At 43.2% G+C, this 27261-nt stretch overlaps 1 protein-coding gene across 1 annotated transcript in view; it reads right to left on the bottom strand.

Annotated features, from left to right (window-relative positions):
- B4GALT5 (beta-1,4-galactosyltransferase 5) overlaps positions 1–27261 on the bottom strand; it is a 75919-nt gene that overhangs the window by 9911 nt on the left and 38747 nt on the right. The window contains exons 2-3 of the mRNA XM_032387530.1: positions 10659–10793; positions 689–802 (exon numbers count right to left, since the gene is read on the bottom strand). Coding sequence (XP_032243421.1) covers positions 689–802; positions 10659–10793 — 249 coding nt within the window. The remainder of the gene's footprint in view (positions 1–688; positions 803–10658; positions 10794–27261) is intronic.

Below are 27261 nucleotides of genomic sequence, written 5' to 3'. Positions count from 1 at the left end.
GACTGAGTGGAACAGCAGTTGAACTTCTCAAAGAGGAAGGAGGAAAGAGCAAGGCTAAGCTTGGAGCCTCTCTGCGTGCTCCAGAGGCAAGCAGACACAGGGCCCCAATTCACTCATCAGTGATCCCGAGTGATGCTGCCCAAACCCCAAACACTTGTCATCACTGACTTAAGTGAAGAAGGGGCCCTGTCCGAGAAGCCCAAAGGCACGGAAAAGGTAGAAGGGCTTCCTGCCATTGCTTCAGATTACACATGAGACGCTAAGAATGAAGAGAGAAAAAGACCCCAGAATTCTTCTGAACCAGCACTTGGAGAGAGTCACATTCGTCGTATGATCAAACAAGTTATAATCAGCGTGGGATTTTATCTTTCATACTAAAAGATAAAGCTGGTTGCCTGTACTTTCTCTAGGACATCTTACAGACCCCAAGTCACCGAGAAGGGGGTACCTGCAAAGGAAAGACTGAAAAATATGGTAGAAAATGGCACCAGGAACACAGGCAACCTTGCAGAAGGGCTGAAGAAGGGTCAGGACACAAGTAGCTTTTGTAATCCCTGTTTCCAGTTCCAAATCCCTGTTCTATTCTCCACATAGGGGAGGCATCCTGAGAAATCGAGAATACTCTCCCTTTCATTTTAATCAAAGAAACACACACGTCAGTTTGAAAAGCAGGGGACGCTCTACTCACTCATGGAAGGGAGCCTCTCGGGGCAGGTATGGTTTGCAAAGTAGGTGAAGTCTTCAGGAAGAAATGTTGTGGTTTGTAGGAAGGTTTCACTGTGGTTCAAGTCAAGAGGATAATCTAGAGAGAGAAGGAAATAGACAGCTCAGACTGGCACAGGTCATCCATTCTGCAACTCTCAGAGGCCTACCAAAGCATTTTTCTTAGATACCATCATTTGCAGAATCAGGACTCTGGACTAGCTCTTCACTGGAGCTAAAAATTTGAACCCATCAATAAAAAGGTTAACCAGATGATACTATTTTAACCAGTGTCTCTATTCTTACTGTTATTACAGCTTTATAAGCACTCAGTGTCCAGTCGAAGAACTCTACGAGGTAATTAAAAACAAACAAAAAAACCACCAGCACCCCGCCCCCCCATGTCTTACTCTCTACAGGAACTAGTTTCATTTCTTTTAGCCGACTACTTTAGTATTTACTTCCTATACAGCTGTTCCAGATGCTTCAGTCTTACCCACTGACTTCCCACTGTGGGGCCTGTGGATTTTGCGTCCTTCCCTCCCCTGCCCCCACCACACATACCCCCTTTTACCCTCCAGTCTCCCAACATCTACGGTCGCTGTGGTTCGGCCCATCTTTAGTATTTACACTGAAGTATTTATTCTATAGATACTATTCATAGCTGAGAAATGTGCAAAGTTACGATTCCTTTTCTTTTCCCACATAATTTGTTTTTCCCTACATAATTTGTTTTTTCCTGAAGGGACTGGTTCTCTGTATGCTTAGTTTTATATGGCATCACGACTAACTCAATACCATGCCCTCTGCCACTACGGTCGCTCCTAGGATGTCCCCCAGCATCAGGCATGCTCTCAACTTCGTCTTCCAGACCGGCTCTCCCCTGGGCCCGCTGTGCAGACGCCGCCCTGCGGTCTCCCCTCCTCAACATTCTAGAGACTCCCTTCACCTCTCACCAGGGTGAAACCTCACTGTGCCTGGCTTCAATGTCTCCCTTTTTCTTGCTGGAACACATCTTCCAAGTAGCTTCCTAAGCAGGGGGGAATGGGAAGTGGTTGTGAAGCCGTGTACATCTGACTGTTTTTGTTCTTTCTCACTTGATTCATGGGGTGGCTGGGTTTACAGAATGCTCGGCTGGAAACAACTCCCCCTGAGGACTGGGCAAGTGCTACCCACTGCCTTCCAGATTCCACCTACACCTGTTAATTCTGAAGCCATTCCAACTCTGGCTCTTTGTGAAGGTGATGGAATTTCTTTCTAAAAGTGCGATGAACTTTCTCTTGGTTGAGGAAATGTCACATTTCTATTTTGAGTTCTATTCTCACCCACTGTGTTAACCATTCGACCTTTACAGTCTAGAAATTCATGTCCTCCTGTTCTAGAATTTGGGGGCAGGACTAGAGGTATCACTGTGGTGATGATCTCCCTCCCTTCTGTATTCTGCAATCTCTTTCTGGAGAACAGAAAACATGAGTTAGATGTTGGACCTCCTGGTCCTGATTTTCTCATCTTTTCAATCTTTTTTTTTTTTTTTTTAAATTTTATTTATTTATTTGAGAGAGAGAGCAAGAGAGCACGAGTGGAGGGAGGGGCAGAGGGAGAAGGAGACGCAGACTCCCCAGAGCAGGGAGCCCGATGCGGGGCTCCATCCCAGGACCCCAGGATCATGACCTGAGCCTAAGGCAGCTGCTTAACCAACTGAGCCACCCAGGCGCCCCTGGCCATTCTTTTAATTTTCACTTACACTATTTTTTAATTTTAAAAAGTCCTTTTTATTTTCTGAATATTCATTTCTTACAATATACTCTTTTTGCATGTTTGCAATTCTTTTCCCCTCACCCTTGAGAACGCGTGATAGCTGTTTCGCATTTTCTTCTCCCAGCAGAGCCTGTTCTCTCAGTTTGCTGAGGCTTGTTTGTTTTGATCCCTAGCACAGTGCTCCTTGGTCACCTACTAATATTTAAGAGTGGGGCACTTGGGCGCCTGGGTGGCTCAGTCGTTAAGCGTCTGCCTTCGGCTCAGGTCATGATCCCAGGGTCCTAGGATTGAGCCCCGCATCAGGCTCCCTGCTCAGCGGAGAGCCTGCTTCTCCCTCTCCCACTCCCCCTGCTTGTGTTCCCTCTCTCACTGTCTCTCTGTCAAATAAATAAATAAAATCTTAAAAAAAAAAAGAGTGGGGCACTAACCAGCTAACTGGAAGGGCTTAGACTGAGGTTCTTCATTATAGAGTGTTCTGGCCAGAAGTCTGGTTTGGAAGCCTCTAGTGTATCTTAGGGTCTTCTTGATCCAATCAGATTCCCCAGAGAATGCTATTCTTTTTTCTTTTTTTTTTTAAGTAATCTCTACCGCCAACGTGGGGCTCGAACTCACAACCCTTAGATCAAGAGTCGCAAGCTCTGACTGAGCCTGCCAGGTGCCCCCAGAGCACTCTATTCTAACCTCCTGCCAGGAGGGTGCAGTCCTTGCTATAAGCACACTGGGACAGAAGAGAAGAAAGGGGCTGGGGGCACTTAGGCCAAGCCAGGAGCCCCCAAGTTGAGGGGCCCCTGTTTCACCATCCCTGAGGGTGATCAAGTCTCTAGTCCTCTGCCAGGATGGGGAAAGGACCTGGGTATCCGACTGCTTTTTAAATAGCTTTCAACCAATTTTTATCTTAGTTGCCACTTTTATTCTTATCTGCAAAAGTACGTGACACTGCTAATTCCTGAGCTTCTGGGGGATTCTGGGGTGGTAGCGTCTTTCCCTGCGGCCACATCAGCAGTCCATTTTCTTAGATCTGTTGAGCCCTGTATCACTAGTCTGTCTGCTTTCCGACTTCCAACTTCTTGTTCTCTTCATTCTCTGGGGTTTATGCCACTGAACACACACACATGCATGCAAACGTGTGCGTGCACACACACCCCCTCTTTACTGTCATTTTAGTGGGGCTTTAAGAGTGTGAAGCGGATGCCTTCTTCCTACGGAATCTGCATGAAGGGGGCCCTCCAACTTCTTAATTTTTTTACAGATAAAGAAACCAGGGTACCATATACACAACTGGTATAAGGAGACTTGGCTACTGTACAACAGAGACCCGACTAAACTCTGGGTTAGTGGTCTTTCCAGTACGCTGTACTATTTTTTCAGAGTATTAAAATCTCTCTCACCAATCCCCTTTGGGATTCATGCGGATTCTATGAAAATTAAAACTTCCTATTCAAACTCGTTTTTGCACCGGAGAATTCTACAATCTTCAACTCAGATATTTTTTAAGCAACACTGTGAGAGGGTTTCCAAGAATCCACGGCTAATAAATACGGTGAATCCTGTCATACAGGCACACGCTGTCTGCTCTACAAGGGCCCACAGGATACAACTCAGTGCGAGTCGACTGGAAGAGAATTAAGTCTCTTAACAGGGGAGGAGAGGAACAGAATGCTTTCTGTCCTTTGCAGCGGTAGCTTTCCTGAAAAAACACCAAGCCTGCATTAGACAGACATAATCAGAGCCGGCATAAACCCTAAAGGCAAAATTACATTTATGCAGAAATTAGCCCAAAAGTCCTCGGTTCGTACATGCAAACCTGTCCTAAATTGATCCTTCTTGAAGGTATTAACACTTCAAAAACCTATGTCAAGAACCTCCGATACTCATCATTACTCTGGATAATTCTGATTTTGCTTCTTAATTATATATGTGTATGTGTGTGTGTATAAATATACAAATGATTCTCTTTAAGAAAAGTTTTCATGTGTACTAGAAAAGGTGTATTTTGAGATATGCACATGTGTGGAGGGAGAAGCTGCTCCAAAATAGCATCACAGTAACTACATTTGCCTCCGAAAGAGAAGAAATTCCCAGAGGCATTATAATAGCATTTTCATAAGCAAAAAAAAAAAAAAAAAAAAGCCACAGAAGAGGAGAATAATAATTCTGGGCAATGACAGAACCAAGCCTTAGAACTACAACCTAAACAGGAAATAAGAAGTAAAAACAAAAACAAAAACAGGGTGCCTGGGTGGCTCAGTCGTTAAGCGTCTGCCTTTGGCTCAGGTCGTGATCCCAGGGTCCTGGGATCAAGCCCCACATTGGGCTCCATGCTTGGCGGGAAGCCTGCTTCTCCCTCTCCCACTCCCCTGCTTGTGTTCCCTCTCTCGCTGTGTCTGTCAAATAAATAAATAAAATCTTTAAAAAAAACAAAACAGGGGCACCTGGGTGGCTCAGTCGTTAGGTGTCTGCCTTCGGCTCAGGTCGTGATCCCAGGGTCCTGGGATCGAGCCCCACATCGGGCTCTCTGCTCAGGGGGAGGCCTGCTCTCCCTCTCCTACTCTTCCTGCTTGTGTTCCCTCTCTCGCTGTCTCTCTGTCAAATAAATAAAGATCTTTAAAAAAAAAAATAAAAACAAAAGCAAAAAACTAACATGTAGAAGAGACAAGACACTTTCTAGCCTCAATGATCCTACCTTTGGGGGTTTGCGTGAAGACACAGATAAAGCCTTTTCTACTCCCTTCAAACATTAATAAGCCTAGTAACAACCAGCATAAAACAAAACAAGACAAAATCAGCACCACTTATTTTTCTTCTGATTACTAAATTAATGAAATCATTTTTTATAGACCCCACAAACACACAACTTCCAAGTGGCAGTAGCCTTGCCCTACACCTCGAGGGGAAAACCACCTCCCAACAAAAACCTTCATTTCCTCATTTCTAATTTTAAATTCTTTACATAAAAATGCAATTGAAATCTGCTTTCTCACCAGCAGAAACCTTTTAAAGAAGTGGAAGAGGCAGAAGAAATTAACTGCTCGTGACCTGGTAACGCTGCGTGGTTTCTGTGGGGTACCAGCTCTCCTCCCCAGCTGCCCAGAAATGGGCACGTCCCAATGACAGCTCCTTCCTCTTACTCTTCTTTTTTTTTTTTTTAGATTTTATTTTTAAAGTAATTCCTACACCCAGCGTGGGGCTCGAACTCATAACCCAGAGATCAAGAGTCGCACGTTCCTCCCACAGAGCCGGCCAGGCACCCCTTCCTCTTCCTCTTCCTCAGCGTGTCCCTACTGAATGAGGGAGCAGCTGCAAGGATAAAGCGAGCCTGCTGAATTTCTATGGCCATGGCTTTATTTTTTAATTTAAGTGTAATCTATTTTAAATCAGGACATGTCCTCCCAGCAAGGGAGGTAGAAGGGCAAAGAAGGCACTGTTTCTACATTTATAAAAAGGAAAATCAACAGACATCCTTCCTCCCTACAAATTCAGATGGCCTGATGATTCAACTTTGCTTTACACCAATGGTTCAGCAGCCACGCCTGCACATTAGATCATCTATGAGGCTTTTAAAAATCCTAATAATGCCCAGGCTTTTTCCCAGACTAATTAAACAAGAACCTCTGGGGGTGGGGTGCAGGCTTTGCTATTTTTTAAAGCCCCACCTTGGCGGGGGTTTTCAGATGCACTGGGGTTGATGTGACTACCCCAATACACAGGGGTAGCAAAAATCTGCCTTCTCCCTTATCTTACCAAATCCAGTGGGGCAGGGACTGGGAAATGCGGAGCAAGAGATTCCAGGAAGGACCACCACCTTCCCCTTCCATTTGAGAAAAGACCAAACACTTCCCTCTCTGCTTGGAAAATGTGCAAACTTATATATGCTAGAATGATGTCATCAGAACAAATATCTGTAAAATAGAATTAGCATTTTTCACAAGTTAGCACACCTAAGGATGACCCTGTACCTGCTGGGTGAGTGGACGTAAGGAAGACTATGGACTAAGCACCTAAAAACCAGAGGGAAAGAGGGTAAGAATATCTAGCTCATTGACTATATTACAAAGCACCCTAGCAATGACTTTATTCACTTTATTCACCTATAGCAACAATTCTGTTTCCAAGGATGTGGGCAAGAGAACATTTTTCTGAGTATGTAAACTACAAGAGAGTTGGGGCCGAAGCTGTGGGAAGGTTTGCATGCATGTGCGTACACACGTGTGTATAGAGGTAAGAAATCTCCCTCTGGGTGAAAGTTACAGGTAGAAGGGCACCTGTAAACTCATACTTAAGGATGAGAAAGGACAGGCCACCCAACCACTCGCCTTAACTATAAAACTAAGTGGCTGGGGGGGGGGGGCGCCTGGCTGGCTGAGTCGGAGGAATGTTCAACTCTTGATCTCAGGTGGGTTTGAGTCCCACTGTGGGGGTAGCGATTACTAAAAAACATAAATAAACATAACATAAAAAAAAACCTAAGTGGGAGTTTTCTCCTGATGCCAATGTTCTTTTGAGCATCCCCCCCGCTGCTCACAGGAAGTTCTGCGGATTCTCGATCTCATACCCCACATGGCTTTCAGTGACAAGAAGCTTCTTCTCTAGGTTATCACATCAGGTGTATTTCCTGGCTCACAGTCCTCATCCCCTAAAGTGCATTCTTTTTTTTTTTATTTTTTAAAGATTTTATTTATTTATTTGACAGAGAGAGACACAGCAAGAGGGAACACAAGCAGGGGGAGTGGGAGAGGGAGAAGCAGGCTTCCCGAAGAGCAGGGAGCCCAATGTGGGGCTCGATCCCAGCACCCTGGGATCATGACCTGAGCCGAAGGCAGACGCATAACGACTGAGCCACCCAGGCGCCCCACCTAAACTGCATTCTTATTAGACAATCACCACTTTAACTTTCAAGGGTAAAGAAAGCTAGCATTACTTATGTCACACGGAGCTTTTCAGCTACACTTGGCCTAATGAAGGCCACTGAGTGTGGGTGTGCGCCCCCAGCACTGTGTCCAGGGTGGGGCAGCAGAGCCCAAGGACCACCTCAGTCCTGCTATCCTTGTCAAGCCCCTGGTGGCTGCTGGTGGGAGTGGTCGGGTCAGAAATGACAGTCACCCAATTATCTCAGCAGCTTCAAGTCCAGCGTGCCCTCTCTGACGCTGCCAGGCAGAGAACTGCTTCGAAACGAATAAAAATGGTGGGTTTTCACTGGATACACCGCCAATGAAATAACATTTCCTCTTTAATACCCACTCCCCAAGGATGTGCCAACAACACAGAAGCCAATTAAGATGGTAATCTCGGAATTAGGTCACAACACTTAAAATGTTTTCTTGTTAAATCTATTCACTCACGCACTCAAAAACCACTTCCTGATGGCCTACGCGCTAGGCAGTGTACAACGCGCCAGGGCTACGCAGACGGGAGAGACCATGAAGACGCTGCCGGGATCCAGAGGTCAGCAGGCCCAACCCTGCAGCCACACCCCGGCCGAGACTCCTGGGTGCCTCCACACTCTCATCCAGTGGGGACACAGCAGTTACCCTACTGAGTTCCCGACAAGTCCACGAGGCAATGCAAGTTACGTGTCCAGCACAGAGCAAACATGATAGCGAAGCCTGATGGCAAAGACTTCCAATTTATGAGGGAAATAGACACCATGAACACAAAATGGATGATTATTCCAACCAGAGGGATGCTGGGAAAAATTATTACAGTGCATGATAATTTGAGAAAAAACACATGCTAAGTCAAATAATAACGGGCCCCTCCTGGATATGCCTTCCAAGGGCACAACTCACTTGGTGCTTGGTTTTCAAGGACAACCACCCGTGGGGGAGTTAGTGAGATCCTGTGCTTGTGGAGGGACAGGATCCTGCTTGTGCCCCTCTAACTTCTGAGAAAGGACAGACTACTTCGCCAAATGCCCAGATGGAAGTCCTAGCATCATCTGACCTTGGAGAGGCATGAACACTTGGACAGGATAAATGTCACGGCAGCACAAACGTTCCTTTTTCCTGACTCATCAGGGGAAAGAGCTCTGGAGAAGCAGTCAAAGGACTCCCTAGTTTCAGCACACGATGACAAGCAGGTTCGGGGCGGGGTTCAGGGAACACATGACCCAGTCACTCCAAACCCCCCCGCCATTATCTGTACTACACCTAAGAAATGAAGTCACATAAAATCCTGCCTACCCGACAGAGCCATGCTGGAGTCAAGGGAGACAATGTGTGAGGGGATTGTTTGCAAAACCTAATGCCACACACGATGAATGAGGAAACAAAAGTGTGCTCAGCCTTCTCCCATGACTTCAGGCGCTCATCCGGTTCCTCTTCCAGGTCTGGGTCAGAGCTCAGGTAATTGTCCCCTGAAGCCACAATTTGGCCGAAAAGCTCTGAAAAGTCAAACCCTTGCTCTTTGCAAACAAGAAGAAAGGAAGTATTAAAGCTTCGGTTTGCTAACTATACTCCTTTGTTGCTAAGTCGGCCAGCAGGGCAGACTGAAGATAAACGAGGATGTGGTCAGTTCTTTCAGGGATTCCATTTCCCTTTGAGAGACAATGCTTTCTCCTGAGATCCCAAGCACCACAGAATTCTCATTTGCAATGTTTGCAAAGCAATTTCACATTCTATAGTGAGCTCTGGACAATTGCAGAACTTACTACACAAGAAAAGAGGAAAGAGTATTTCTTAAACTATACTCATTTTATAATACTGCACTAGGCTTGAGTGAAATCAGTAAGGAGCCACAGGAAAGCACACCAGTTCTCAGTTAAAGAAATAAAAGGCGGGCACCTGGGTGGCTCAGTTGGTTAAGCGACTGCCTTCGGCTCAGGTCATGATCCTGGAGTCCCTGGATCGAGTCCCGCATTGGGCTCCCTGCTCGGCAGGGGGTCTGCTTCTCCCTCTGACCCTAACCCCTCTCATGCTCTCTGTCTCTCATTCTCTCTCTCTCTCAAATAAATAAATAAAAAATCTTAAAAAAAAAAAAAAAAGAAAAGAAATAAAAGGCAAATCATAAATGCTTAGCAAAATAAAATCTCAGAATCTATTTTTTAAATAAAAATCATCCCTGGCCAGATAGGAGAAGCCGCACGACTGTCCCATTTAACCATGTGGAAATACTTCCTATGTTCAATTTTTGGAGGAGTTAAAAAGAGAGACAAAAAAGATGGCTTTCAAAGGTGAAGCACTTGCCGTGTTTAGCCTTTATAAAAATAGTTAAGAGTCAAAACCATGATTCAGGAACAAGTTCTTTTAATATAATGTTAGGCAAGCCATCTAACCTCTGTGGGTTTTTTTTCCTCTTTATATAATTAGTGCTTATAACATAATAAAAGCCACAGGTAAAAGCTCCGAAGATTGAGAAGGCAGAAATGTTCACTCTTGTGTCTGTCATTGCTGTCTTTAGCTAAATAGTCTGAAAAGCTTTCTGCAAAGCTGAATGATTCCGACCACCAAACTCAGTCACGTAGCTGGAATTAAACCACAGGATGAAAACCACACCTGACGAGGGAAGGTAAACCAGGTAAATGATTAAATTGCTTTTTTAATTTGTGGAGACTGTCCGAGATTCCGTGATTACTATGAAGTAGAAATTTGTTAAGCCTCGAAGCATCCGTAAACAACGAGGTAAACAAGTCCTACTGGACTGACCAAATTTGAGGAGAGTCCGACGGGAAGAAGAGAGTTGAAGCAACTCTCCCAGTGCGGCGACCAGGGCCGATTTGCTCTGAAAACACTACGGACCGCTACCACCCCCACAGGTAACCAACCCACCCCCCAGTGTTGAACCCCACAGTAAGTAAGCAGAAGGAAGTCTGGATGTGTGGAACATTATTTTTGAAATCAAAGTATTTCCAGAAACAGCTTTTGGTGCTCCTGTTTTGCTTGTGTCCTAAACACAAGCTTAATTTCGGTACCCTCTTGGAGGCTAGTGCACTGAAAAACGGGGTCTTAGAAGGTATTTCTTACCTCCCCGACCCTGAAAAGTCTTAGGAGCAAAACTGGAGTCATCTGGCCATCCTTAATATACTGTTAGCAAAACGAACAAGGATTCATTTTGCAAGAGTCTCTTTTTTAGTAATAAGGTAAGACTCAGCCAAACCTTCTTTTACAATGCACTTTTCTCCATCAAAAATAATTATTCAAACCAAATTTACCTCTGTGGGGAACAGACATTCTAATCAGACCACCTCTTTACTAAAAATATACCTGAGTCATTCATGCTGCTATTCCTCTTGGCATAAGCACTCCGAACCACCTGCTCATAAACCTGAGCGCCAATTGTTCTCATGTTGTCCCGGATCAGAATGCCTTGAGCTTGCATCATGAAGAGGTAGGTGTTCACTGCGGAGAACAGAAGGGGAGGGAAAAAGAGGTGAATTCAAAAACAATCATTAAAGCAAAACAAAACAAACACACATACTTGGGGTTTCTTTCTTTAAAAAAAAAGAAAAGGAAAGGAAAAAAAACTTTTCAGTTCTAAAACCCCAAAATGCCTTAACTCTATTTTCCATTCTGGGCTCGATGTTTCCAGGTTACCAACATTTCTTGGGTAGCTCAGTAGGACTAAGGGGAATTTCTGTCAATATTCAGCAGTTTTAGAAAAAAAAAAACCCATAATTACAAAAGTTCTATTCCACCAGGTCTTCAAATATCCAATCTGTATTCTATTACTGTGATGATCACAAAACTTTATGGATTGGATTAAAACACTTAAAAAAGATCTCATCTTGCTTTAAGGTGACCTTCTCAACACTCACTGGCTCTACTCAGAGAAAGGAAATCACTGTCCACTCTGCCTACTAGAAACATTTTGGTCCAGATCTGGTCTTGGCAACCTTTGAAAGTGGTGGACTAAGGCTCCAGCTACCTTTCTTTGGGGGATTTGGGGAGACAAGAAGATAATGAGAGACTGTCATCGGTCTGACTACCCACCCACCTCAGCCCGAAAGCCCAAAGCAATGGGAAAAGAACACGCAACTTGATCCAAGTGTCAACTGAAACATAGTCCCTTCATAATATATACAAATACTGAACTATTACATTGCACACCTGCGACAAATATGTCAACTATATTTTTTTATTATTATTTTTTAAAGATCTTATTTATTTGACAGACAGCGAGAGGGAACACAAGCAGGGGGAGCAGGGAGCCCAATGAGGGGCTCGATCCCAGGACCCTGGGATCACGACCTGAGCCGAAGGCTTAACGACTGAGCCATTCAGGCGCCCCTCAACTATATTTTAATAAAAGCAAAAAAAACAAAAAATTTACTCTTAACAAATAATTATTCAGATTAACCGGTCATCATCATCTCTGGGGAATGATCTCCACTCGTGTTTTTCTGAAGTGTCTCTGAGATGGGAAACTAGGGAGTCACAAAGAGTTAGTATGGTTCCTGTATGCCCCCTTGCCATCTCAAACACCATGCCATTCATTTTCAAGAAATTACAAGGTTTCAAAACACTTTTCTTAATTTTTATAATTTTTTTAAAAGATTTTATTTATCTGACAGAGAGAAAGAGAGAGCACAAGTAGGCAGAGCGGCAGGCAGAGGGAGAGGGAGAAGCAGGCTCCCCGCTGAGCGGGGAGCCCTATGCGGGGCTCGATCCCAGGACCCTGGGATCATGACCTGAGCTGAAGGCAGATGCTTAACAGACTGAGCCACCCAGGCGTCCCATCAAAACACAACTTCTTAACCAGCCATTCTAATCTACCCTCTTTTCTCTTCACCACTGTAGAAGAGGGGTGTCCCTCAGGGGTGGCACATTTACACATCCAAACTCCGGTGTGTGCTGGAGATCATCTGAACACTTGGCTGCCGTCCAACCAGGCCCCAGGCAGGTACGCTGCCAACCGCCTGGGCCACTCTGCCAGGCTCGATACACGAGGCCTCGGGCTGTCCTGGCTCTTCCACGAGGCATATTTTATTGACACCACTTCCTCATTATTATCCACAGTGTCCTGCACACAATAGGCAGTAAATAATGACTAAATGGATGAAGCACAGACGTCAATTTACTTTATTTCAAGCTACTCTGTTTGGTGCTTAAACTGTGACAGGGTTGGGGATGGGGACAGACCAACTGGCACAATTCTCCATGAAAACCCCAGGTGGCCCACATTAAACAGGGACATAAAATCTTGCAAAGGATTTAAATGATCTCTAAGGTATATCCTGAGCCATAAAATAATAAACAAAAAAAAATTAATGTCTATAATGCTTTCAGAAATGAAGTGGTTTCAGAGTAGGCCTTGCACCAACCGACTGGAAGACAACCACACGTTAACCTCTGACAGCGGCAGAGAAGAGATCAGATAGAATATTTATTCTCTATGGCCAGAAAAGTTATAGGAAAAGACAGCTTCAAGTTCTTAAAAAAGTGTAACTCTGTGAAGCCTCTGAAAGCAAGAGTCACATCCCAGTTTTTATCTACAGCAGATAGACAGCACAGGTCACAGGAGGTAGGCAGTCTAGAAATATCCCTAAACAGATTTAAACTCCAACCAATATCAAATTTCTAATGTTTCATGGTATTTTTTTATCATTTGGGCTATAGAATATGTACATTATACATATTGTATATAACTGCCCTGAAATCTTCCTTCCATCCCCAACATAATACTAAACCAGCTGTCTTCAATAATATGAAAACAATGGGGCGCCTGGGTGGCTCAGTAGGTTAAGCGGCTGCCTTTGGCTCAGGTCACAATCCCAGGGTCCTGGGATCAGGCCGTGGGTCAGACTCCCTGCTCAGCAGGGGAGCCTGCTTCTCCCTCTCCCTCTGCCCCTGCTCATGTGCTCGCTCGCTCTCTCAAATAAAATCTTAAAAAAAAAATATGAGGGGCACCTGGGTGGCTCAGTCATTAAGCGTCTGCCTTCGGCTCAGGTCATGATCCCAGGGTCCTGGGATCGAGCCCCACATCGGGCTCCCTGCTCTGCGGGAAACCTGCTTCTCCCTCTCCCACTACCCCCTGCTTGTGTTTCCTCTCTCGCTGTGTCTCTCTCTGTTAAATAAATAAAATCTTTAAAAAAAAAAAAATATGAAAACAAATATTCATTAAACATTGCATGTAAGGCTGTTAGCTGGGCCCTGCAAAAAACATACTACTTCCCTTCCCCTAAATTTCAGTCTTCTGGGTACGTTTATCTTCTGTAAGGACACTGTTATTGGCCCCTCTTTTAAATTCTTCCTCCCCTTTTTAAAGATTTATTAATTTATTTTAGAGAGCAGGGGGAGGGGTAAAGGGAGAGGGAGACAAGCAGATGCCCCACTGAGCATACCGTGCAACGTGGGGCTTGATCCCAGGACCCCAAGAGCCGGATGCTCAACCAACTGAGCCACCCAGGGGCCCCTCTCCCTTTCTTTGATCTGGAATCCCAAGTGGGGCCCATGAATTTGCACCTGTAGCAAGCTCACAAGTGATACCAATGTGGGGGGTCTGAGGACACTTCCAGAACCATGGCTCTAGAGAACTTCAGCTACATAATAAACCATGAGTAACATTCATTGAGCATTTAATTATTATCTCATTTAATTCTCATAATTCTCCTAAGAGACAAGTAATACTATTCAACTTACAGTCCATTTCTAGGCTTCAGTTTCTCCATGCAGCTTCACCAAGGTCAGCTGAGAATGGACCCTACACCAGGTGTACCTGTGCTCAAAGGACTAAGCTTTAAGACCTTGCTCATCCATGCTATAGCCACAACTTCTCCCTCAAAGATTTCAGGAACCCACATGGCTTACACGATTACTGCTAAGGAGCCAGCTTTCCAATCTTTATCTCCTCCACAAAGCTGCCAGATGGATTTTCCTTAATTACAGATTTATCCACACTGCTCCTGCTCAAAAGCCTTCCATCCGGGGGCTTCTGCTCTCCTGTCTGCCATGCAAATCTCATTAAACTTTCAACCCCCCGTTCACATCCTTCTTCAGTCCTCCTCTTCTGGAATTTCTGCGGTACTGTTACAGATTACCAGAATTTTGCCTCTTGTTTGTATTTTGTCTCAGTTGGCTAACAACTGCTTCACGTGTTGGTCTTGCCATTCAACTAACAAACGTACACAAACCACCTATTAATGCTTTTTTTGATTATCTACGGGAATTAGCACAACGCTGAAAAAAATAAAAGGCCGAGGAAATAAATTTTGCCAAACAAAGGAAAATAATCACAAATTCACAGACTCAGCATTGGATGGGATTTTAAAGGACACTTTTCACCACCATTTATTTTTTTATTTTTTTTTTATTTTTTAGATTTTATTTGTTTATTTGAGAGAGAGAATGAAATAGAGAGAGCATGAGAGGGGGGAGGGCCAGAGGGAGAAGCAGACTCCCCGCTGAGCAGGGAGCCAGACACGGGGCTCGATCCCAGGACTCCAGGATCATGACCTGAGCCGAAGGCAGTCGCTTAACCAACTGAGCCACCCAGGCGCCCCTTCACCACCATTTAATGCTTCCACACCAACCCCAAAACTGTGCCTTCCAAGAAGACGGAGTCAGTATGTAAAACACAGCCATCTTCTTAGAAAATCCTACTTTGGGTTCGGTCCAAAATGTTTCCCAATCACTTTTACCCACTGGTTCTCATTCCACCTCTTGAACGAACAGTCAAATCCCTTTCCCCCACCTAGGATAGCCAAGGACAGCATTTTCAATCTCCCTGCACCCTCACCTCGACCCACCTAATAACCTTCTCCTGCCCCTCAAGGCTAGGCAGCCCTGCTTCCTTTGTGTGCCCCTCTGCATCCTGGCTGCTGGCCTCTGGATACAAGCCCGGCAGTCTACACCTGACAGAGGGTGGTGCCACGCTGACAAAACGGTCCGGGTGCAGTTTGATGGGCTCAGAAACAAGCAGGACCACCAGCAACCCTGTTCCATCTGTTACAAAGTGGTCCCCTCGACCCCCTCTTGGAGACTCACAATGCAGGTAACACAAGGCCAAAGAAATTCTCCAACAATGTTCAATTATCTAAAACCGGCCACTTCCCAAACCAGCCCCATTTCCTCTGATGATAACTGGCAACAACAAGTGATTCTCTGCAGAACTTTGGGAAATTCTGTTTTAGGTATTTCTATTAATAGAATTTAGAATTTTCCATTACCTGCAGGTAATCACCTGGGAATTACTGAATTGTCATTGACAAACAGGAGTCACACCACACTGATTCATATGAAGATTGCTGGAGTCAAAAATCCTCAATCTTTCCAGATACGGGCTGCTAACGCTGCTCCCTTCCTCTTCTGTGCTCATGCAGCTGGTTATATAGCTCAAACTATAGGACCTTACAAATGTCCCCATTAAAAGTCCTGTCACTAAATTTAGCGTGTGGCTCTGGCCTAAACTAGGAAGTGCATATGCACACACACATTGCTTTCAATCTAAATTATCTCATCTAAAATTCACATCTTTGTGAGGTAGATATCATCGCAATTTTTTTATTTAGATAAGGAAGTCACAGAAGTCATTTACCCAAGGTCACATGGTCAGCAAAGTCAAAAACCAGAGAGAGGTGAAATCAGGTGTTCCCTAACATTTTGATGAGCTTTTGGGAAAACAGTACTTTCCAATAGTATGATCTTGATCAATGGTGGCTGAATCACAGCTAAAAAACCCTAATTTAAATTGGCACACAGTGGCTAAGTCCTCCATCGTGTCAATAAGTATCTACGGAGCACCTGCTTTCCTGGGTACTTTTTACAGGCAGGACTAGGCCACAGTAAGGTACAGACACAACAAGAAATTATAATGCAGGGTGATAAATGCTAAAATAACATTTACTACTAACTCAGGCTTACTAATAACTTTTTTACACTTTCATGAGAAACTATAATTATTATCTAGCCCCAGTATCTGGGCTGAGGGATCTCTTACGACCATAATGTAGTGGAGGAAAGTAAGCCCCATTCAGGTTTGCATAATTGGAAATTTCCATCCAGGTGCCAATGTAAGCAGCCTTGGGCCATGGCTTTAACTGGAGCGTTTGTGGGAGCGAATCCCTGGGTCTCCCAACCAGAAGACATACGCTCTCCTCTCCATTAGAATTCTGGTCAGCCCCCATATCCATATGAATCAGGTAAATGATTTTCACTCGAACACACACATTAATAAATGACTCTGACTCATAAAAATTCCTCACAAGATAATGAGATCTGACATCCCAGATGAGGAGCAAAATAATTTGAGGAAAAGACAAAATTACAAGATCCTATACACTTAAAGAGTGCATAATTTTTTTATCCTACACATGTGTATTCTTCATGTTTGTTACATCTGCCTTGGTAAACTACAAGGAGAAAAAGAAAGACTTTCTTTTCCTGACCACTCATGAAGATCTATGTCTTACCCCCAATACGCACACACCCCCAACACGCACACATGCACATACACACGCAGCCCAATCTGCCTTCCCTGCTTTATTTTCCCATTTGACATACTACACGTTTTCTTACTTGTCTTGTCTACTGTTACCACCCTTACAAGAATGTGAGCTCCATGAGGGCAAAGAGCTATACCCCTGGTGGCTAGAAGAGTGTGTCTGGAACCCAGAAGATGCACAACCAATATGTGAGTAAGTGAGTAAGTCAGGACACTAAACAATGGAATCTTCTGAACTAGGCTGTGCCCAAGGAAGCAGAGATATGGGATTCCAAGCCCTTCTCTTACATTAGCTCCCTCTCCTTTATGAGAGAAACCCCAAATGTTGTTCCCTGAACTAACCTGTTCCTAAGAAAAGTTCAGCAATTCCTTTTTACCAATTGAGCAGAACTGCCAAAGAGATTAGTTTTTTTCCCCAAAATATGTTCTCTGGTACTCTCCCTCCTCACGAAGTTGTTTGGTTTTCTTTCATGTTCCTTAATATGATGTGCAAGATTATTCAAAACCTCATACAAAAGGGGCGCCTGGGTGGCTCAGTCAGTTAAGCAACTGACTCTTGGTTTCAGCTCAGGTCATGATCTCATGGGTTATAAGATCGAGCCCTGAATCGGGCTCCCCACTCAGCGGGGAGTCTGCTTAAAGATCCTCCCTCTCCCTCTCTCCCCACCCTCATGCATGTTCTCTCTCTCAAATAAATGAATAAATCTAAAACAAAAACAAAAACAAAAAACCTTGTACAACATTATTTGTAACAGAAAAATACTGGGAAAAACCTAAATGTCTATCCAAAAAAGACTAGTTGAATAAATTATTGTATATTCACATGGACGGAGTACTATGAGGCCATAAAGAAGAGGGAAGAACCATTAATAATAGCCCCAAACTGGAAAGAACCCACAAGTCCATCTACAGTAAAACAGATTAAAAATTTGTAGCTTATCTGAATCTTGGAATACTATACAGCAACCAGAATGAACAAACCATAACTATATGCAACCACACAAATGGATCTCTCATACATCACGTGGAACAAGGACACCAAAGAGCACACGGTATCATTCCATGTACATAAAGTCTAAAACAGGCACAACCAGTCTATAGTGTAAGAAGTCAGGAAAATAGGTATCCTTGGAGTGGGCAGTGGGGCTGGAAGGGGGCTTCTGGTAATTGTTTTATTTCTTGGGCACACAAACGTGTGTTCATTTTGTAAAAATTCACCAAGCTGTTCACTTATCTGTGAATACTTTAATAAGTATATTTCCATAAAATTTACCCCCCCCACAAGAATAAAGAAAATCTGTGAACTGAATTCCAGGATTATCTTGTTAAATGGAAAAAAAAAAGCCAAGAGCCTTACTTAATAGCATGCACACACACGCCTGTGTGCTGTTTCAGCAATGAGGTGAAATTTATACACTTACACATTTTTATAAAAAGAAACATACAAAAGGCAAACCAGGTAAAACACTCATTATACACGGATTATGTGCCAAGAACTGCCCTCTGCTCTGTAGATAAAAAGTTAATTATAAATAAGATACAGTCCTTGTGATTATCTGTAGTGCAGGACCCAGACAAGGAAACCTGTAACTAGTCATGTTTCCAAGGGACAGCAGAGTGGCTCCTAAATCAGACTGTGAGGGCGGGGAAGGGAAAATACTCTCAAGGAGAGGCTGAGTCTAGGGGCGCCTGGGTGGCTCAGTCAGTTAAGCGTCTGCCTTCAGCTCAGGTCATGATACCAGGGTCCTGGGATCGAGCCCCGCATCAGGCTCCCTGCTCGACGGGGAGTCTGCTTCTCCCTCTCCCACTGCCTAGTTGTGCTCTCCCTCTCTTGTCAAATAAATAAATAAAATCTTAAAAAGAAAAAAAAAAAAGAAGAAGTTGAGTCTATGGTTGGGTCTTGAAAGAAGAGTGCAGAACAGGCTGGGGAAGAGCACCCATGAGGACGAACGGGTATCAAGGGAGAAAACATGTTTGAGGATCGAAAAGCAGTTCAGTATGGCTGGACTGAAGGGTATGTATGGCAAAAACGAGAGAGGAGGCTAGAAAAACAGAGGGGGCGAGATCATAAAGGGCTTTATGTGCTATATTTAGGGGCCTGACACTGAAGAAATAGTCCAGGATCAGATTTCCAGTGAGCCAACTAGTAGGTTATTAAAACAAGTAAATTCACCCCTACTTACATTCATGGCTCCAGATAAAGGCCTGATATTTTTAGGATCTAGACCTAAGTTCCTTAATCAAAGGAAGGAAGTTCTTTGGATGAACTGACTGAGGCTCTGTGTGCAGAATCCCATTTGGTTATTAAAAGTTGGGTGTCCAGGGGTGCCTGGGTGGCTCAGTTGGTTAAGCGACTGCCTTCGGCTCAGGTCATGATCCTGGAGTCCCGGGATCGAGTCCCACATCAGGCTCCCGGCTCGGCGGGAAGCCTGCTTCTCCCTCTCCCACTCCCCTTGCTTGTGTTCCCTCTCTCGCTGTCTCTCTGTCAAATAAATAAATAAAATCTTAAAAAAAAAAAAAAAGTTGGGTGTCCAAATCTTACCAAAGGCCGTATTTTCCCTCGATGTGAAGCAGCAGGAGGAATCTCCTGTCTGCCAAATCTTAGAGCCAGCAGATGGAGAGAAGATGTCAAGATAGAAAACTGGAGACTACTCATACTAACTACAGCTGGGGAGGGCTGGGGTGCGGCGCGGGCTTTTGACAGTCCGCAAAGGTGCTGCTTAGCATTCGAGTGGGTTGCCAGACTCCCTGTTCTTTCCCTGGATTTACTCACACCAGGCATCTCTGTTCTGTCCCCCCCTACAGACCACACAATGTGTGATTTATAACAGTGTCAAATACATTCCAGGAAAACACTGTAACAAATCTTATGAACCAGGGTTATACCCCATTCGGATGTCCACACTCTCAAAATAAAATAAAGGTTGGGGAAAGAGAGAGTGTAAAGAGAACAGAAGAAGCAGAAAAGGAATAACTAGAGGAAAACAGGAAGGCTGCTCACTTTCTCTCCCGTCCCCCACATACAAGAGACACATAGAAGATACAATACAAATGAAGGGGAAACAAAGAAGAGAGATGTGTCTTAGGAGTTTTGGACTTGAGTTTTGCCATGCGAGAGTCTATCTGCAAAACCTACACTACCTTTTTTGACCAATATTTTCTGAGAAAAACAAGAACCAGAAAAAATTACTGATCTCTACCACCAAAAACAGAGATTATCAATGTTCGCTGCTCTACACGGAGGTGTTCTGTAAAGAATGCATTCACTGATTCTGCTTATAAGGAGATGGATTCCTGGGGGAAGTAATACATTTACTGAGCCCCTGTGTGCCAACACTTTCCCAAATACTTGTGTTGTCTCATTCTCTCCTTACACTAAATCAAGGTAGGTTATCCGCCTCATTTTATAGATGTGGGGACTCAGGCCCGGAAAGGTAACTTGACTGTGTGTAACCAAGATTTATCTCCAGAATCCAAGTTTTTAACAAATACTATGTTCCATCATCTTCTCAGGTTCTCAAATGCCTAGAAATCCCTTGAACACACAGCTCTTATTCCCACACTTTGCTTACAGATTCCTTTTATCTGGATCCTCAGTGTCAATATCTTATACCTGATTGGCTCCCAGTATCCCACTTCAGTAGTGCATGCCAATGCTCATGATATATAGTATGGTGCATCCCTAAAATTTTATTAAGTTTTATAAAAATGTAGTAAGTTTGAAGCTCTAATGTAAATCCTGATTTTTTTGCATTTCAGATCTACTTAAAATGTTGGAGGCTCACACTATACACTGAGAAATATTAAGATCCAAGGTTGTGGGTGCACAGTGACACATATTTAAGAAAGAAAATAAACCTGTTCTGTTTTGTTTTGTTTTTTTAAGATGCAAGGAATTTTTTCGGGGCACCTGGTGGCTCAGCCGTTTAGCCTCCGATTCTTGATTTCGGCTCTGGTCGTGATCTCAGGGTCCTGAAATGGAGCCTGGCGTGGGCCTCTGCACTGGGGTGTGGAGCCTGCTTAATTAAGATTCTCTCTCTCCCCCCATCCCCCCCTCTCCCCGCTCGTTCTAAAAAAAAAAAAAAGATGCAAGGAATTTTTTGACAAGCAATTTATAGCCTTTGGCATATCTATTTTAATGTTCAAGAGCAACTGTGTGGCAATTTTCACACAAAAAGTATTTAAAGAAAACTGGGTGTTGGCAGGGGAGACATTAAGAGAGTAAGGAACCCCCAAAATTATTTTGGGGGAAAAATTTCACTTGACAAGTCTTTTGCTTTCCTAGTTCTTCCCATCTGAAGCCGAAAAACCACCAAGTTGATCACAGGTTCTTTTTTCCACCCCCCCTTATTATTACCCCCAGCTAAAAAAAAAAAAAAAAAAAAAAAAAAAGTGGTAAAAATTAACAACTATGAAATACTCTGTAAACATTTCTACAGACCTGTTAGTCTATTATCTGTTAAATTATTAAACTGTACATGAGATTAGAAATGAAAATTCTGCCTAAACAGATATTAACTAGCCGAGCTGCCTAAGGCAGTCACTTTAGCTTTGTTTCCCCCCAAATTCTTAACAGCATGGTTACCAACCTCCACAAGTACATACCCACAAGGGGCTCAGCCAACACGGATGCCCCAATCTTGCACTGTGTAACCTGCATGGAACCCTGGGTCAGAGAAAACTAGAAATTACCTTTCTGGCACTGTTCCCATTGAATACCTGCAGGTACCCTGGCCCTACCCTGGGGGGTAGTCTCAGAGAGGGTGGAGATGTCACTGTTGGGACCAACGAGCAACATGCTTTCGGCAGCTGACTCCAGACAAAGGTTCTGCCCACCTCTTGGGCCTCACCTCCCCACGGCCAGGCAGAACTGCTCCTCCGTCTGACTGTGCTCTGGTGATCCCTGCTCATACTCATTCTAAGCTTTCACAGCCCCTTTCATAGCTTTTCCTGATATCATCCCACCGCCCAGGATTACAACGGTCCAGACTCTTTTCCAATTGATACATAAACTTTTATCCATGACCCTATACATCTGAGCATGGCTCTTTCAGCAAGCTGTAAGAGTATGGAATGCCTTAGTCTTTCTCTTTTTTAATCTATAATGTCTGATAAATAGTAGACACTTAGCTATTTATTAAATTAATGAATTACAGCTCAGCACACAGCATGCTGTTATGGCCATTTGGTGGAGGTGACCTGTTTTCAAAAGCTAGAAGTTGGCTTTTCTGCAACCACACCACAAAGATTCAGCCAGAAAAGGGCAGAGTGAAACATACACTTGACTAACTTTGCTAGTGTAAGTGTAAATTGGTATAACCCTTTGGAAAAACTGTTTGCAAATTCAACAAAGAGCCATAAAAATGCTCATATCCTCTGATCTAGCAATTTCAAGGAAACTTCCAAATATGCAGACATTCTTTGCACAGTCTTTTATTAAATGATTTCTAAAAGCAAAAACTTGGAAAACAATTCAAAAGCAACAATAAGATAACTGTGATACATACACTTGACAGGATCTTACATAGCTTTAAAAAGCCAGGAAACCTCATAAACGTAACAGATGTAGAACACCTAGCACAGACTACCACACTTAACATGAAAAAAGTTGTTATATTACGGTAACTAGTGCTAAAGAATAAGCACGTGCATAAGGCAAAAGAAGACTAGAAGCAAGGATACCCATGTGCTTAGGTGTTAACAGTATGTGAGTTGACTTTCTTCTGCTTCTACAACTTTTCTCTACAACAGTTTTTAAAAATATATATATAATACAGAAAAAAATAAATAAACGATTCCTCCAGCCAGACCGAATTTATCTGACAATAGACATTAATAAACAAAACATTCGCAATTTCATTCTTTAGCTGTCAGACTGGGGGTGGGAAGAGGAGCAAGTATGTAAAGTATGCAGCTGTCATACTTGAATTATCTCCACATCAACATTCTGTTCTAGAAAGGTGGTCAGTAACGGCCACTCCTCAAGTCCTCCCTACCCTGAAGCCCAGGAATGTCTACTGAATCCAGGAATTTACATACTGACAAGGAGTTCTAGTTTTCTGTCTTTGGGGAATGGAGCATACGTATACCGCACAAATGACAGGAAGAGTAAGAAACCCCTCATGGGGCACCTGGGTGGCTCATTCGTTAAGCGTCTGCCTTCGGCTCAGGTCATGATCCCAGGGTCCTGGGATCGAGCCCCGCATAGGGCTCCCTGCTCTGCGGGAAGCCTGCTTCTCCCTCTCCCACTCCCCCTGCTTGTGTTCCCTCTCTCACTGTGTCTCTCTCTGTCAAATAAATAAATAAAATCTTTAAAAAAAAGAAACCCCTCATAAAAATCTGCCTTCCAAGGAATATGGTGGAGAGGAAACTCCTCGACTGGGGAGGTCAACAACACTGGTTTTGAGTACCGCCCTGGCTGGCTCTGTGGTCTCTGGACCTCGGCCGTCCCATCTTTACAACATTCATGTTGAACTGCGTGTGGTTTTCTCCATCTTTCCAACCAAGCCTCAACCCCCATCACTGATACACAGGAGATCTGCGGATAAAATTACACTACATGCATTCAAAATATAAGGTTATATAATACTGAAACCTTCTGATTCTTCTCCCTTCCCTTTGGACCTTGAGGATCACTGAACTGCCAAGCCTCCTTACGTTCAAAATCTCACAATTCTAAGTGTGTTTTCTCCTTTCTTCGCTTTGGAAAAACTGGCCTACATACACCTCAGATTTACGGTTGTCTGCCTTCTCTCCTCTCCTTTTCCATAGCTGGTTAGGGTTTGACTGTCCTACACTATTGGCCTTCATTTCTAGAACAATGGTGCTTCAGGCCCCTTCGTGATAAAGCTGGAGGGCACCTGAATGGATGGGAAAGCACATTCCCAGAGCCACCTCCTTCTCCAAACAAGTTGGTCAGGATATTATACTGGAGCTACCTACAATGAACAAGGATCATAAAAGGGCTTCTAATTCTCTGTATTTCCTCTCTTACCATGCTAAAAAATTATAATTTAGTGATGATTTAAAAGAATGCAATTCTATAGCAAAGATGAAGCTAGAAGTTGCTTGCATTTTCAAAAGACTGATAATAATGGGGGTGTCTGGGTGGTTCAGTCAGTTAGGCTTCTGACTCTCCATTTCTGCTCAGGGTTGAGAGTTCAAGCCCTGTGTTGGGTTCCAGACTGGGCATGGAGCCTACTTAATAAAAAATAAAAAAGGGACTGATAATAATGAATGTTGGTGAGGATGCAGGGAAATAGGTATCTCATGCCTGCTGAAAGGAACATAAATTGGGATAACCAACCCTTAGAGGGCCATCTGGCAATGTATATCAAAATGAAATGCTCACACTCTAACCCAACAGTTACCACTTTCAGGTATTCGTCCTATAGAAATAACTGGATAAATAAGTGTGTTCAAGGATGTTTATCTCGGTACTATTTATAAAAGCAAAACCACAAACCTACCTAAATGTACAACAAAAGGGACTAGGGACAAAAATTATGGCAAAGTCACGCCATGGAAATCTAAGCAATCATTACTTCATCTAAAAAATCATCCTGTAGAAGAATGTATATAGTATACCACATTTGGATTAAAGAAAAAGACACAGAGGAATATATACGCATAAAACAATTTTTTAAATGTTCAGTGCCATCTCTGCTTAGAATTATGGGGTCATCTGCACTTTTTCTTTGTTACAATGCAGCATTTCCATAGCCATCAGAAAAATCTTTGTATAAGAAAGAAGTTCTCTGTTCCAATAGTGAAAGCTCTTGCAGTAACCAAATCTGTTTGAACCGACCCCAAATTTTGAAGTTTTCAGAGTTACTGAGAATGCCTTTTTCACATAGCACCCACTGAATATCTATGAACACACTCTAGGAATGCTGCCTTCAAACATGGTCTTTTTCTTTCTTTTCATTTTTTTTTTTAAAGATTATTTACTTGAGAGAGAAAGACAGTGAGCGAGCGAACACGTGCTCAAGGGGTGAGGGGCAGACAGGGAGAGGGAATCTCAAGCAGGTTCTGCGCTGAGCGGGAGCTAAAGCAGGGCTCCATCTCTGACCATGAGATCATGACCTGAGCCAAAACCAAGACTCGGATGCTTAACCGACTGAACCACCCAGGCGCCCCTCTTTCTTTTCATTTTTTAAAGCAATCATACATTTTAATGGGGGGGGGGGGAGAAGCAGGCGGTACAAGAACACAACCGAGCTTTTGCCTTATTAGCCCCTCACTCTTTATTGCTCCAGCTAATTTCCCTGATCTTAAACCATTATTCCACCTTCACCTACACCCAAATGATTCACAATTATCCTAAAACTTCTGATCTTTCTAGTTAAAACCTCACCAAGCAAGCTTCCTCTACCTAGCCCACAATCCCAAAGTATTCATCCACTGACAGTTCTTTGGCCTCCCTCCTGATCCTCTTTTGGAAAGGAGATTATTCTCCATGTCCTATGGGGATAATATATTATAATCATATTACTATTAGCCTGGAAGACTGTAACACACTAATAGGGTTATCTACTCTTTAGGAATTTGTTTCCAAAAGGCATCATTCTAGCTGAGATTAACACTTACACTGTCAGACACATGAAATCAGAGCCATCATTTCCATAGAAAGGCAAAAATTACCAGAGAAAGCACTTGAAAATGTCTTGACTCTCGGCATAAACACTTAGCAAAGAAAGATCTTCCCTTGACACCCCATAGGTATGAACCCTTCCTCCAGACCAGATGGTTTGTCCTTAGCAGACATGAAATTGTCCTAGAAAGGGGTCCTCTGAGCCATGCAAAGCACTGGACTCATTTTCTCTCATCTCTTATATTGCTTTGTCTTTCACTTGATCCAGGATATTCAGACATTAGCATTTCTTTCTTTAGCTAAGTGATGTTCACATGTTTAAGCAATGCAAGACCTACCAAGTCCACAGAAACAGAAGGGCCAACCAAGAGAATCCTGGAAAGCGTAATGCATGGTCAGAACTTGTAAGACTATTCCTAAACATTAAAAAAAAATTCTTCCCACAGATTACTTGATTGCAAAGGGGAAAATGTACGTTACAATGGAGAATTCAGACAGGCACCCCTTGACCAAGGGATCAAGCTGGGCATCCCTAACACTGGAACTAGCTGACATTACCTTCAGAATATTCTTGCCAGAAACTTGTAACCTCAATCTAATCAAGCTTTCAGAACTGTCTCCCAGTTTAGAAAAATTCAGGGGATTAAAAAACACATCAAACTGACACCAAGCAATTCCAGAATGTAGAACATTCTATAACAACTGGCCTGGTCTCTTCAAAAAGTTACTATAATGAGGAGTATGGGGAGGGGCGGGAAGGCAGTTACAGACTGAGACCAAAGAGACAAACTCAAATATAGTATGTGATTTGAGGGGAGGGTGGCTATAAATAACACTTTGAGCACCACTTGGGAAATTTGGATATGGTCTGGATATCAGAAGATATTTTCAAAGTACTGTTAATTTCAATAACAGTATTGTGGTTATGTCTATCATTTTTTTTAAAGATTTTATTTTTAAGCAATTTCTACACCCAATGTGGGGCTTGAACTCACAACCCCAAGATAAATAACTGCATGCTCCACCGACTGAGCCAACCAGGCACCCCAATCCTTGTCATTTTTAAGAGATGTGTGCTGATGCATTTAGACGTTAAATGTCTTGCTGTATCTACAGTTTAATTTCACATGGCTGGGGTGGGGGGGGAGCCGGAGTTAAAATAAATAAAGCAAAATGGTAATAACTGTTGACCCTAGATGAAGGGTAATGTGTATACTGTGTTATTCTTTTAACTTTTTCTGTAGGTTTAAATTTTTTTCATAATAAAAAGCTGGGGGAAAAGTTTGATTTTGGATGCTATCTAAATTGCCAACTAAATCTAAATTAAAGTATATTAATACCATACTAAGAATCCTGTAAGTGGATCACAAATTGTAATACGGGGAGTAAATACCTAAGTAATGTTTACATAAGAAGTTAAAGCATTCGGTGGCTATTCTATGCCAACAAAAAATTATTTTGTTTCTGAAACCAAGAACTGCATTTACTCTTTTCATATAATTTCATAGGAGAACTGAAGAGAAATTACAAATAAATTTTCCTGTTGCTCCCTCAATTTATATTTGAATGGCTTTCCACTGCTGTCAAGGTCAAGTTCAAATTCCTCTTGCATAGCATAACTTACAGAGTCCATGAAACCTGGCCTGTCTCTGCAATTTCTTATCTTGCCACTCCCCAATCCCACCCTCGATGGGCATCAGCAACTCTCTGCAACCAGCCAAGATCTCAGACAACATTGCTCCTCTTGCCTGGAACTTAAAGACACAAAACCCAAGATTAAGACAAGGAAAAAGTTCCAGGAAAAATCAACCATCACAACAAAAGCATGTGCTCAG

Source organism: Phoca vitulina, unplaced genomic scaffold, assembly GCF_004348235.1.
Source record: "Phoca vitulina isolate PV1807 unplaced genomic scaffold, GSC_HSeal_1.0 scaffold50, whole genome shotgun sequence".
Taxonomy (NCBI): Eukaryota; Metazoa; Chordata; class Mammalia; order Carnivora; family Phocidae; genus Phoca; species Phoca vitulina.
This window is presented reverse-complemented; position numbering and strand designations above follow the sequence as displayed.